Source organism: Callorhinus ursinus, unplaced genomic scaffold, assembly GCF_003265705.2.
Source record: "Callorhinus ursinus isolate GAN/ISIS: 27379988/994484 unplaced genomic scaffold, GSC_fseal_2.0 scaffold3, whole genome shotgun sequence".
Taxonomy (NCBI): Eukaryota; Metazoa; Chordata; class Mammalia; order Carnivora; family Otariidae; genus Callorhinus; species Callorhinus ursinus.
Window position 1 is genome coordinate 85,174,421 of NW_027397065.1, and position 14,121 is coordinate 85,188,541.

Genomic DNA, 14,121 nt, shown 5'->3' on the forward strand with positions numbered 1-14,121 from the left:
TTTTTTAAGATTTCATTTATTTGAGAGAGAGAGAGAGCACATGCGAGAGCACAAGCAGGGGGAGCAGGAGGGGGAGAGGGAGCAGCAGACTCCCCACTGAGCAGGGAGTGCCACGCAGGACTCTATCCTAAGACCCGGGGATCATGACCTGAGCCGAAGGCTGACGCTCAACAACTGAGCCACCCAGGCACCTCTAAAATCAACTTCTATAAAAAGAGATGGAAATGCCAGAAAGCAGAGATGGTAGGTAACTGTGGTCAATGTTGCTTGGGAAAGAAAAGTTATCTGTATACCTGGGGCCTTACTATACAGGATGACTATCTAAAACCGTTTCACATATTCTGGTGTTTAAAAACGGAAACAAGGGGCACCTGGGTGGCTCAGTCATTAAGCATCTGCCTTCGCCTCAGGTCATGATCCCAGGGTCCTAGGATCGAGCCCCGCATCCATCGGGCTCCCTGCTCAGCAGGGAGTCTGCTTCTCCCTCTCCCTCTGCTGCTCCCCCTGCTTGTGTTCCCTCTCTGTGTCAAATAAATCAAATCTTTAAATAAAAAATAAAAACGAAAACAAAATCTGTAACAAGGCTCCTAGAAAACTGAACTCCTATCATACTATCATAAATAACAGCATTATAACCACCACTTACCAAAAACAAGAATGAACAATGTGTTTAAAGACACCACCCAGAAGACATGTTCCTAAAGGAAAAGAGCATTAATAAAACATATTCAATTCTTCTTCCATGTCTAACTGGACTACTCCATTTAGACTGAAATTTTCACTCCATAATGTTGAGATTTCATTACGTGCAACTTCTCATTTTTCATTAGACAGCTCATAAAACTAAGCCTAATAAAATTCAAGTTCATAATGTTACATGCCGGAAAAAAAATCCATAAGCATTTCCTCTTCAGAAATTAGTAAGCCACTACAAACTACACAGATTCTCATAAATAATAGCCAGATTTCATTTAAATCAAATGATGCTGAAAAATTCCAAATGGAGGAAAATTTGAAAATCACATTAATTCTGAACTTCACATCAATGTATATCACACAGTGCTTCTTTCCAGGGTCCATTTTGTTCTCATGGCTTCTGCAAGATCACTTCTCTTCCTTGGTCCCTTTTCTGCCTATGGCACCCTCATTTTCCTAGCAGAGGTCTTAGAATACTCATTCTCACTTGGCCATTCATCCACCCCTTCCCCTATTATGCGTGATCATCAAGATGATTGCTACCTTATGTTAGTTTCAGTCAGCAGGGGTTCTTCGACAAGTAGCTAAAGTCATCTTGATACCCAAAGCCACTTAAAAATCCAAAGTGATTTTAAACTATAGACCCTGAAAAGAGCATCACTTCCCCTAAAGAACAGGTTCTTTAAAGAATTATTCTTCCCCTCTTTACTAATAAGGTAGATAGGTGAGGTTCGGCAAATAGTGGATACCTAACACATGAAACTGAGTCTCACTATGAGCACTGCAAAGCATTAATTAATACACTGCAAGGTTTAAAAGAACACCAAGTTCTTCTGTATTTCATTTTCTTTTCTAAAAATCAAGTACGTAATAACGACCATTTTAAATACTATTACCTTTGTTCTTTGCCAATATTTTCAATGCACAAAACAGACTTTCTTCAACATATCAAGCAATCAAAAATCAAAGGGCATGGTGACCTTTAGTATAAAAAGCCATACTATAAATTTGAAATCGCTGAATCATTAAGATAAATAATTAAGTCACAACTCTATTATTAAAAAATATTAGCTTTACTTACTAGAAAAACTAGCGATCCATCAAGTCCTAGCATCTGAAATAATAACGATATGCATAAATTCAAGATGCAACAGGATTTTTATTCTATTTAGAAAAAAGGCTCACTTTCAATTATATTTAAACATAATCCTTACCTACTACTTTCCAATACAGCTTACCATTTTCAGAGAGTAAGAAACTTGTTTATTAGAGTTTTATATTTGGGCCTCCTTTTATTCCAAATCATACGATTATAAAGTCAAAACAGTTCCATCATGGGTTTAATTCTTACATTAGATAAGGAGCCAGACAAGATTTCATGATATATCAACTGCAGTATCAGAATATTTTCAATTTAAATTTACTTCATTTTACAGAAATCCACAATTTGTTTGTATTAAAGCCCAGAAAACAGAAAAATAGTCAACAATAGATTATAATATTTTTAATATTTTCACTACAAACACCACATCAATTTTCTCTAGAATAATTAAAGTTCTACTGCAGCGTCCAATGACTGTAGCTACAAAATTGGTGTATGCATCTACATATGCCCAACTTTAACACATAGTTTAAGGTTAAAACACTAGAACGCATGATAGAAAGAATCTTACTCTTTCCCACGTAAGCTCTTCTGCAGCTCGGTCCCACTCTAAAGCATTCCAGTTCATGTCATCTGGAAATATAATTGTAGTTGAAAGATTACTGATTGAACCTGAACCATAAATAATAAAACATATGCTTTTAATTTGGTGTTTTGCAAGCTGCTGATGAGAAGCTAAACCACATTATTTGCTTGTTAGGTAATAAGAGTACATATACATAAATATAACACACATAAGGTGATTCTAGATTGTGGTTAAGTGCCAGAAAGGACATAAATAGGATTATGTGAAAGACAGGAACTTAAACTCTCTGAATCGAGAGTGAATCTGGCAAATGTGAGAAAAACGAGGAAGCCAGGGAACAAGAATTCTCCAGGGGTGGGGAGGGGGTGGCAGAAGATACAGTATGAAAGGCAGACAGGGATCAGATCATACAAGGGGACTGGGGAGGCGGTTAAACCTGGACTTTGTTTTGTTCTTTAGTATAACAGAAAAACCACTACCAGATTTTAAAGGCAGGAGAGCACTACGAAGAGTATGTGGAGCACGAGTGGAAGAAAGAAGCTGCGCACTAAGAAACTATTGCGTTAGATGAAGAGAAGGAAAGGATGGCCGCACCAGGGTAGCAGCAGGCTGCCTTCTTGGAGCCTCTGAAGATAGACTTGCTGCTCCCTACAAGGGTCCCTTGTTCCCACCACACAACTTGCTTGTTATCCTTCAGGTCTCACCTCAAATATCACTCACTCTGAGCTACCCGGAGAATCTTATTTAAAACAGACTCTCCCAACAGCAGCCTCAGAGCAACCTGCACATTTATCACAATGTGTCACAAGGTATTTGTACATTTGGGTACTCCTGCTTCTTCACTAGACCAGAAACTCTATGAAGGCAGGGACCTGTTTGAGTGCCTGGCACCCAGGAGTCACTCGGACACCAGCAATGTCCAGTGGACCTGGAGACAGTGCAGTGCTGGACACGAAAACTCTGGAGCGGGGAGGAGAGAAGTGGGAACGGTGAGCTACCGCCCGCTGACTGGTGGGCATGGTCCTGGATCTTCTTTAGATTCTGGAGTTAGACTGCTAGAAAATGAGAAAATGGTTTCCTTAATGGCATCTGTCCTGCAATGTACCTTCAAGAATTCTTCTTTGATATTAAAAGTTGTGCTGACTCAAGAGAAATGGAAGGGAATAAAGTAATGTGTATCAAATTCCTTTTAAAAAATCAGAGTCTAGTACAATTTACAAATCATTCCTTCCTAGCCATCCTATAAAAGTCCTGTGTAGAGTAGGATTTTAAAACATAAAATGAGGGGCGCCTGGGTGGCTCAGTCGGTTATGCGGCTGCCTTCGGCTCAGGTCATGATCCCAGGGTCCTGGGATGAGCCCCTCATCAGGCTCCCCACTCGGCGAGGAGTCTGCTTCTCCCTCTGCCTCTGCCTGCTCCCCCTGCTCTCTCACTCTCGCTTTCTCTCAAATAAACTTTTAAAAATTAAATAAATAATAAAACACAAAATGTGCCCTGCTTCACAAAAAAAAGTATTTACACATATGTATATCCATAAATAAATCTGCCAAAATAAAGTGAAAACAGGTTAGAATCAGAACTCCGAACCCATAAAATTTTGAAAACGCCAGTCCTTCTCCTCAAGGGAAGCTGGAAATGGCCTCACGGCCCCAAAGGCGGGGGGGGGGGGGGGGCGGCGGAGCCAGCAGCCGTTACCCTGGGCTCCGTTGTGGGCGTCGGCCGCGTCCTCCCCGCCCGCGTCGTCCTCCTCCTCATTGTCCTCCTCCTCCTCCTCCACCTGCTCATCCTGGGCTTCGGGGTTCTCGCCCACCACCGCGTTCTCGGCTGGCGGGTGCGCAGGCTGCTCAGGGGCAACATTCTCAGCACCATTTCCTCCCGCTGGAGCCTAAAATGACAGAAGAGCCCAGAAATGTAGCTCACTTGTCTCAGTTCTGCTCTTTCCAAATCGCACTCTTCCTGTTAAAAAAAAAAAACAAAACTAGCAAACGAACACAAACTATTAAAACTCCAAAAAAAAAAAAAAACACCCACCTCTCAAAGTCACCTTTTCTCAAGCATCTGATTTTGGATCTACTCGGCATATAAGAATATAAACAAACTCACTGCACCGTGTATATATTCATTCAGTATAATTTAGGATTTCACAAAGTATTACAGAAAATGGGTCAACAAATCTGACTAACTTTAACACTTCAGGCACATCCCAAGCCAGTTACTAGTGGGGTTACAGAAGTTTCTATTCATGCCAGCAGAGCAAGAATCAAGAATTCAGAAAGTTAAAGCCATTACCTCTTTGGATACATAAAAACAATATATTATAACATGTCACAAAACGCAAAAAAAAAAAAAGGAGGCGTTCAACAGAGTAAAAACAAGGAGCAAGCTGTCTATCTTAACAAAAGCGCAGAGAAACTCCTTCTGGAGCTCAGTTTCAGGAAACAGAGCTGCCTCGGCCAACAAGAGGTCCAGATACAAGGACAAACTCGAAGAAAACCAAGGTTCAGATTTCCCATGACTGCAGTTGGATCTTGCAACAAAGAGAACTTTGGTTGCTTTTCACATGGAGGCTGGGCAAGAAGGGAGCAGCGAAGATTCAGCCAGTGATCCCGACCCCAGGCTGACATCCCTGTACCTGAGCTCTGAGCTCCTGAGGCAAGACAGCCTAGAATTACTTCTGCACCAGCATCTCCACAGTCTGCTCCTGTACGTGAACACTGGGTCTCAGCTACTGTCCAGCAAGCTCCTATAAAGGGCTAAGGACTTCCCTGGGCCCAGCAGCAACCTCTGCCTGGAGGCTGCAGGGTCGGGAGAATTCCTTCATGGAATGATCTGAAGGTCTTCGACACAGAGTTCATCAAGGCTATCTGGTGGAAGCCCAGGAGGCTCTCGTGGAACCTGGACCTGGGGAGCTTTTCTTAGGATGATCTCTGGCTCCTCAGCCATCATCTCAGTTGGTGGTGACCTTATTTGATCATTCTGGACTTCTCTATTTCTTTGTGTCTTTGGTACTGTTCAGTCTCCATTCTTTAACTCTGGGGTAGCAGAACTCAGACTCCAGCACAGGTGCCACACTGGAGGGTGGGGGCAGCCCACGATGAGACTCAAACCCCACAACGAGCTCTGGGAAAGGGCCATAATCCTTCTTTATAAGGCATCTCCTGACTTTACCGACTGCCTCAGGGACAAACATATATTTACTTATATACCTATCTGTTTATACCCATACAGATGTGTAACTTAATTCTCTGTTATCAGTTAAACACTTGAGGAAACAGTTTCTAATTCCTGCTCAGTAAGTAAACCTGTCCACATGGACTTTGTCAGTTCCCCCATGCATCATCCTCCGGCTCTTAACTGGGTTCTGCTACCTACCAAATGCAAAGACAGTTACAGTTAAAGGGGCACCTGGTAGGAACAAATGCAAAGACAGTTACAGTTAAAGGGGCACCTGGTAGGAACAAATGCAAAGACAGTTACAGTTAAAGGGGCACCTGGTAGGAAAACACCGAGTTCCGAGTTCCGTATGGAGTTAATGAAGATTCTAAAAGAGCAACTGCATTAAATGTTTCAAAATATGAGATACAATGATAAAAGTATTAATACTAGGTAAGAAGTGTCTTTTCTTTCTAGTCTCATTTCTTGTATGTGTGACTTGCTAAGGAGAAGTTACACTCAACTCTGTAGAGAAAAAAGTATGGCAGAGTTTGACTGAAATCGAACTGCACACTGACACAGCAGAAGTTCCTTAAATGAAAAATTAAGTTCTTAATTATTTTGAGTATCTTAGAGCCAATTTTTCATAATAAAATCTTATGAAGCATAGTTTTAGTACATAGCTAATATTTTGACATTTTCAGCCCCCTAATTTCTCAGCACGCAAGACACTAAACGTCATTTATCTTATCCTCTATCTCTTAACACGTCTAGCAAATAAATGCTCCTGCATCTAACCTAAGCACACATCTCTCATAAAAAATGAAACTGCACCAGATTGTGTAACAGTGTTCCACTGATTCTACTTTTAGTAATGTTGCTACTGGGAGCAGCAAACACAACGCATTTTACATAAGAAGAAACTGATGAACCAAGAAAGCAGGGAGCCTCTTCAGCATCCTGCAGCATGGCAGCATCATCACCAGGGAGTCTGTATGCTCACTTCCAGGCCAGCATTAAGCAGTCAATCCAAGCAAAGGGAATGAAAGAGCATTTCAGTACACCCCCCAACAATGATCCCAATCTCACTCAAAAATTAAGAAGCAAAGCAGAAGTGCCTTCTTGTGATTTTTTTTGCATTTCCCTTAATCTTCTCCCAAACCTTTTCACTGCCCTGCTTTGCAATAAGGGGCAGAGGACTCAGGGTTTAGATCTTAGAGAATGACAATAATTCCCATTCCTATGCAAACAGAATCGATTCAGGGGTGGAGGGAGTTACCTCATTTTGGTGATGCCCAGCTGCATTGAAGGGTGGAGCAGCATGCTCCAGCCAAATCGGTGCTCCCCCGTGGACTATCTGCTCTCGCAACCACACAAGGCTGATGAATGCACACAGTGTGCATGTTACCACAAAACAACCCTGCAAACAATCCGCCAATAAATTGTCCCTATTAAAAAAAAATTATTTAGAATTACTCCAAAGAATGCTTAAAATTAAGAAATGAAAGGTAACAACATTTCATCTTAAACTAAAATTTCAGGAAGAGCCAGAAGTCAGAATTTTCTACGTAAAAATCAGTTTCTCAGAATTATTTCTGAGAATGGTGAAATTCTATCTATCTTATAAGCTGGCCAAATACATTTGTTTATATATTTCTATTATATAGTAAGTGAAAAATAACATCAGAACTACACAGAAATTAGCTACCTAGCCGTTCTCTGAACATGGTTTAAAAACAGGCAGGCAAAAAGCAAAAACCAAAAGCAACCAAACACTGACAAAGGCCAAGTATGTATGTAATTTATGAAAGCTGAATGACTGTCCAACCCACACTAAGAATTTCCTTATCCTTATTTTACATACAAGTTTAATAAACTTGGTTAGCTGGTACCCACACAAATGAAGATAATCAACAAATCAGAAGAGAAGAACCTCCAGAGAGGCCTAATGACAATGTAAAGAAAGAAAGCTGAGAGATAATCAGTATGCAATGTGCAAGAAAAAGAAGTCTATAATACCCTTTAGATATCTACCACTTAGAAAGCAGATTAAATTTTGATGCTAACTGCAAATATAAGCATGTTATTAGTTCGTCAACAAATCCAGACAGACAGATGATGTTATGACACGTGCAGTACTGGAACTCCAAAGACTTCTTTGTTCTTTTCCTCCCAAGGGGCCTGTCCTTCCCCTAGTCTATGTCTGATTTCAGAATAATTCAAGGAGAACTCAAGAATCCTGGTGGCCTTAGGAAAACCCTTTATCATAACAGAATGACTTTTTCCTCCATGGAAAATATGAGGAAGGGTTCATTTGAGAGACCTCAGCCTACTGGCTCCAAAGTTAATGAATTGATGTGGCCCACAGATATGACCTGAAATGTCTCATGAAGGCAATTCTGGTGGCCCACTAATCAAAAACCTAATCAAAAGAGGAATCCTAACCACTCCCGTGCTAAGGAACCCTCCAGATTATTAAAACTTTGATAACTTCAGACTAAAATACCCACTTCTCTACTCCGTACTTGTCATCAGCAATAAGAATAACAATTGTTTGATGTCAATTTTCACCAGTGACAAACCCTTTGTAGAGTTCTTTTCCCTCATACCTAGAATCTGGGCTGGTTCTGTGACTTGCCTGGACCAAGGTGAGGCTGCCTGAGTTTAGAGCCTAGAAGAGAGCGAGCTGGTGAACTTCAACTCTCACCCTTTTAGAATGCTGCCCTGCGACTACCATGTACAGAAGCCCTGATGGCTTTCTGCAAGATGAGAGGGCACATGGAAGAGAACCGAGGAACACAGCTGGAGCCATCTTAGACCATCCAACTCCAGTGAAACACATGAGTAACTGAGGCAAGCCCAATATATGAACTAATCAGCTGAGCCCAGCCCAAATGGCTGACCCCGAGAATTATGAGCCAGTAAAATTATTGTTTTAAGCCAGTAAGTTTTGGGGACAGTATGTTTTGAAGCAGTAATTAACTGATACGTTGCGCCTACAGATGATCTCAAGAACTGAGCTACAGATGTAAGCAGCTGCTACAATATTAAGAAATTTAAGGTAAAATTTCAGAAATGAGTGTAATACTACAGAGAAAATGAAACACAGCTCATTAAAAAAAAAAAAAGTAGTTCAGTTAAAAGTGCTTTCAGGAAAACTGGCTCAATTCTTCAAACTGTAAAAGGCAGCATGGGATTACAAAACCAAACCACGTTTACAATTTCTTTTGACTATCCCCAGCTATGCCTCTGGTGTTCCTCCTGTGTCAATCAGCAGTCTCACGAAGGCAATTCTGGTGGCCCACTAACCAATCGAGTTAGAAAGGGGGAGCCTGCCAACATAAGACAAGCAACAGCTCTGAGCTTCAGTGATAATTCTCCTATACGTTAACCTAATACTCAAAATTCACATTATAGTTTTTACATATATATGTGAATTTAATCTTTGAATAGCCCACCCAAAGCCCTGAGGCATGATCTTCCTCACTTTACAGAGGAGAAAACGGGCTCAGAAAGGTCCAATGATTTGCCCAAAGTCACCAAAAAACCTGCAGATACAGAAACTATATTCCAAAGCTAGGGTTCCTTCTGTTACAACCAACTACACCTTATTGTATCACCTAAGTGATCACACCCGCCAATCTGTTGGTCGATGGTTCTACCAACAAGAAGTAAAGGTAGTAGGTAAGTAGGATACCACACCTTGTTTGGCATTTCACTGACATGGCTTCCATAAATACCTGTTTTTCATATAGCCAAAGCCTACCAATTTGGGCTTTGGTCAATGTTAACATATTTAGCCATTTAAAACAGAAACCATTAGAGAAATAAAACATCTCTGCTTCATTAAACTGCATAGATCGGAACTCAAGTCACCTTTTCTAAACAACTGAAATACAGACTCGTCACTACCATGCACTCATTAACTACAACGGTTTACAGAATTTTAGCCCAAACTAAATGAACAAGAATACCCTATGTGAAATGGTTCTTTTATTAGCTTATACATATTAAAATAAAACTTCCATCACTCTTAGCAGTCACCCCTTGCTTTTATCGGACTTCCCTCACTACTTCCAATATGCATCTTTGCAGTGAATACAATTCCTAAATGCAAGCCAGAGGTGAACGATGTCATATACACAAAGACATAATGAATAGCGGCTGAGCCGTTTAAGACTAACTTCTTACACTTCTATACTGAGACCATGTTCTGGATGGCTGAGATAAAAACCTGATGTCCACAAACGGGAATGCTGTCCTGTTTGTTTCTACTGCATCACTTCACAAAAGGCCTGTGTTTTTATACAAAGGGTTATCATCTTACGCTAGAGTTCCAAACTTTCAAATGTGTTAAATTACTGCTTCTCTTTTTTGTCACAGCCACAACTAGGAGCACCCTATTTCAAGGCCCCTGTCTACTTCTAAACATTACTTTATCAAAGCTATTCTTTATTAATGAAAACAAAAAATAATTCTAATGTAAATAAGTTCAAGCTGAAAATTTTTATCTATTATTCCCTACAATGCCAAAGACACAGACAGAAATGAAATAACCTAACTGTTCTATCCCAAAAAGGTATTACCAGCAAGTAGAAAAACCAAGTCACAGACACATCTAATGTTTCTAAATATTTAGAAACATGATTAAAAATAATGATGCAGATGCAGGAGACTTAAAAGAACTCCTCCTTAATTTCTTTTCTATCAGAAATACAGTATGCCCTCCTGCTCTCTTCTTTTGCCTTGTGGCTTATTTTTATGGTAATATACTCTGAATACTTCGTTCCATTGGACTGTTTTGTATTGTTCTCTGTCTTTACTGACATAGCAATCGGAAACCTAAGGTCAGCTGGGTACAAAAGATTTAGCAAATAAGGCTTAATATTTAATGATCTTGATATAGTTAATCATTTACAGCATTCCTAATTCTGACTTCTAATTAGAAGTAATAAAAACACATCTTTTTTTTTTAGGTGTACTTAAACTTTTTTTCTTTAAATTTTTTTATTGTTATGTTAATCACCATACATTACATCATTAGTTTTCCATGTAGTGTTCCATGATTCATTGTTTGAGCATAACACCCAGTGCTCCACCCAGAATGTGCCCTCCTTAATACCCATCACCAGGTTAACCCATCCCCCCACCTCCCTCCCCTCTAGAACCCTCAGTTTGTTAAACACACATCTTTCCCAAGAAAACACAACTACAATGCTTAATGTCAAATTAAGATACAGTAAAACAATGACAGTGAACAAGCTTTTAGTCCATATTCTAATAATCACAAGAAACATTTGAAAACTAAATTTGTATTCAAATGACTATGTTGTTAAAAAATCCACGTTTAAATGAACTCTCAGCATAGGAACATGACAACACGTATCTCACACTGCACAGCAGCCTATTTAACATACCGTCCCACCCTTACAAAACAGTCCTTTAAAACGGGTATGTTTTAAAACAAGCATGTACATATGTCAGCTACTTCTACTGTAGCTGTAACTGTCAGACTAAGAGACCTAAATTATTCTTTGTCCTTCGAACAAAAGGACTTTTCAAATTTTAACAAGAATAAAAGCGTGCAGGAAAACTGAGCACTAGCTCTGCTGTGCAGCTTCCCAGCTTCACGAGTACTCACGTGGACAGCATGTCCAGTGGCAGTGTCAGTAGTGAGCTCACGGAGCCAGTAAACAAGCACTTGTAGATACGGCCTACCAAAAAGGGCAAGATGGCACACGGTTACCACACACATCATGAACTCAGACAGGTACTCAATTAAACGGAGGTAAAGTGTAAGCCCCTGAAATATTTAGTCTTTGCAAGGCTGTCCTAAAATACTACATTAAAAAAACCCTGGGGCACCTGGGTGGCTCAATCAGTTAAGCGGTTAAGCGGCCAACTCTTGGTTTCGGCTCAGGCCATGATCTCGTGAGAACAAGCCCCATGTTGGGCTCCATGCTCAGAGGGAAGTCTACTGGAAGATCCTCTCCCTCTGCCCCTCCTCCCACTCACTCTCTTTCTAAAATAATAAATCTTTAAAAAAAAAAACAAAAACAAAAACCCCAACATGGTTAAGCATAAAAACAGTGAAGAGTAAATGTCACACACCAATGTTAAAAGCTTAGATTCTCTATAGACTGACTGACCTGTTTGTATCGAATGAGCTTAGATGTTTGAAAAGGAAAGAAATATATAGTAAAGATCTCTAAATTACAATATGGACAATTTTTTTAACCAAGAATTCTAAAATTCATTGAGTCTGCTCATGAAAATAAAGGATTTCAGTTCTGGGGGTATAGAATTTGAAATTAAGAAGACTTTTCAGAAGAGTATATGCTCCAATAATATGAAGAGCAAACTAACAACCAATTTTTTAAAAACACAGATTCAAGTGTCCTCAAAAAAAAAAAATCTTAAATCTGGCCACGAAGGGAAAAAAAATAAAGTATGGGTGAATGCACAGCCATCCCCTTATCCTCTTAGTCAGAAAGGTAAGAACAGAAATAGGGCCCAAGAGGAAACAGCTGAGATTTTCTTTCTAACCAAACCTGTATATTAGTTTAAGCATTCCCTATAGCCTCGTATCAGAAATTTTCAGCGACTTCAATGGCTGTTTTCAAAAACCAAATCAAAATGAAAAGGTAGGAAAAAATTTCTGTAATAGAAATTTCTTATCTATGTGTATAAAATATTCAAAGCAAGTATGCTTGTAACAAAGTAAAACTGACAACAATCCAAATGTCTGTAAATAAGAAAATGGATTCATAAATTAAAGGCCTCCTTCCTACAGAGTGCTCTGATCCATTTAAAAACTAAGGTAGCTCAAAAAAAAAAAAAAAAAAGAAAGGTACAGTAGCTCAACATGTTCTCACATGGAAAAATACCAGGGTACACCACTAACTTAAAAAAGTTACAGACTATGTATTTTGTGATAGAACTTAAATTTTAATTATGGGCATGTATATGACCATATGTAAACAAGTCAGAACAGAGATCCAGCTTGTTAACTACATTACTTAAATCTTTTAAGTCCCTACTTAACTTTTGATTATTTGATCTGATTTTGGAGAGGTGTGTTAGTCTTCCACTTGACTGTGAACGCTTTACATATTCCAAAGTCCTGTACTCTGGTGCATAAAAGTTCTTAAGTTTTGGGGCACCTGGGTGGCTCAGTCATTAAGCGTCTGCCTTAGGCTCAGGTCATGATCCCAGGATCCTGGGATCGAGCCCCGCATTGGGATCCCTGCTCGGCGGGAAGCCTGCTTCTCCCTCTCCCACTCCCCCCTGCTTGTGTTCCCTCTCTTGCTGTGTCTCTGTCAAATAAATAAAATCTTTAAAAAAAAAAAAGTTCTTAAGTTTTGCTTTCTTATGACTATGCCCTTTACTAATATGAACTATAATGCCTTGCTCCATTTAAAGCTTTTCATCTTGAATGACATCTGGCTGATGAACACTGTTCCTGTGTTCTGTCAGCATTTGCTAACATCCCTCTAGCATTAACCCGGGCTGCTCTGTACTTATTTCTCATAGTAAACCACGTTCCTCTGTACACAACTGTGTAAACTCTTATGATTACAGAAGTTGCAACCTTTCCTCTCTTATTTCCCTCCCTCTGCCCTCCGTCCCCGTCCTTCCTTTTGTTGGACTTTCCAAATATTTGCTGTTTCATACTCTGACCTCTCAGGACAAAAACTCATAATCCCACTTCTATTCTTCTGGCACTTACCTTTAAGTTTTGTTACTTTTTATTAAGATAAAATTTACATGAATCTTAAGTATACGTCTGGGTGAATTTTTATGTATCTACATATCCAGGAAACTGCCACCTAGATCAAGATATTCAGCATTTCCAGCTCCCTGGAAGGCTGCTCAATCCCCTTCCTAGTCAATATCTCCAGCAAAAAGATAACCACCATTCTCATCTCTATCACCATAGATCAATTTGGCCTACTTTAAAACTTCACATAAATGCAATCATACAATCCAAACTCTTTTGTGCCTGGCTCCTTTCTCTCAAAGTAAAACTCATCCATGTTATTCCATGTCCCAATAATGAGCTCTTTTCTCACTGCTAAGTACCACTGCATTGTATAGAAAAACCACAATCGAAAAGATGCCTGTCATTTCCTCATGTCCGCGATCTTTCACCTTGTGAAAGTACTTACTAGACAGGTACTGAAACAAGTGGATGCAGCTTTCATCTCCTGGGTTTTTTTCTCCTCATACGTGCAACTTCTTGTCTCTTTGAGTTACATCCAAGAGGACCCTTGCTCAATCTCCTAGTCCACTACTTCACTTTTCAATAATACCTGTTCTGCTATTCAGTGTATCCCCAAAGATTTTTATCTTCATAAATATCAATTTTATTTATTTTATTTTAAAGAAACACAAGGATATTAATTATACTTATTTAAAAATCTCATTTGCATTTAACTCCAAAGAATCATAGCTACATACTCTGGCACCATATACTATCTACCCTTCTGCATGTCTCTAAAAACAAAAACCCAAAAGGGATCAACTAAGGGCTAGTATACCAACCTCCCTGAAAACCTCCTATATCTTGAAAGATAAGCCTCCC

General features: G+C 39.6%; 1 protein-coding gene across 3 annotated transcripts in view; it reads right to left on the minus strand.

Annotated features, from left to right (window-relative positions):
• The window catches only part of MARCHF6 (membrane associated ring-CH-type finger 6), a 79,053-nt gene that overhangs the window by 37,512 nt on the left and 27,420 nt on the right, over positions 1–14,121 (minus strand). For all 3 annotated transcript variants that reach the window (XM_025867467.2, XM_073891090.1, XM_073891089.1), the window contains exons 5-10: positions 11,179–11,251; positions 6,817–6,985; positions 4,080–4,269; positions 2,370–2,431; positions 1,778–1,810; positions 647–698 (exon numbers count right to left, since the gene is read on the minus strand). In XM_025867467.2, coding sequence (XP_025723252.1) covers positions 647–698; positions 1,778–1,810; positions 2,370–2,431; positions 4,080–4,269; positions 6,817–6,985; positions 11,179–11,251 — 579 coding nt within the window. The remainder of the gene's footprint in view (positions 1–646; positions 699–1,777; positions 1,811–2,369; positions 2,432–4,079; positions 4,270–6,816; positions 6,986–11,178; positions 11,252–14,121) is intronic.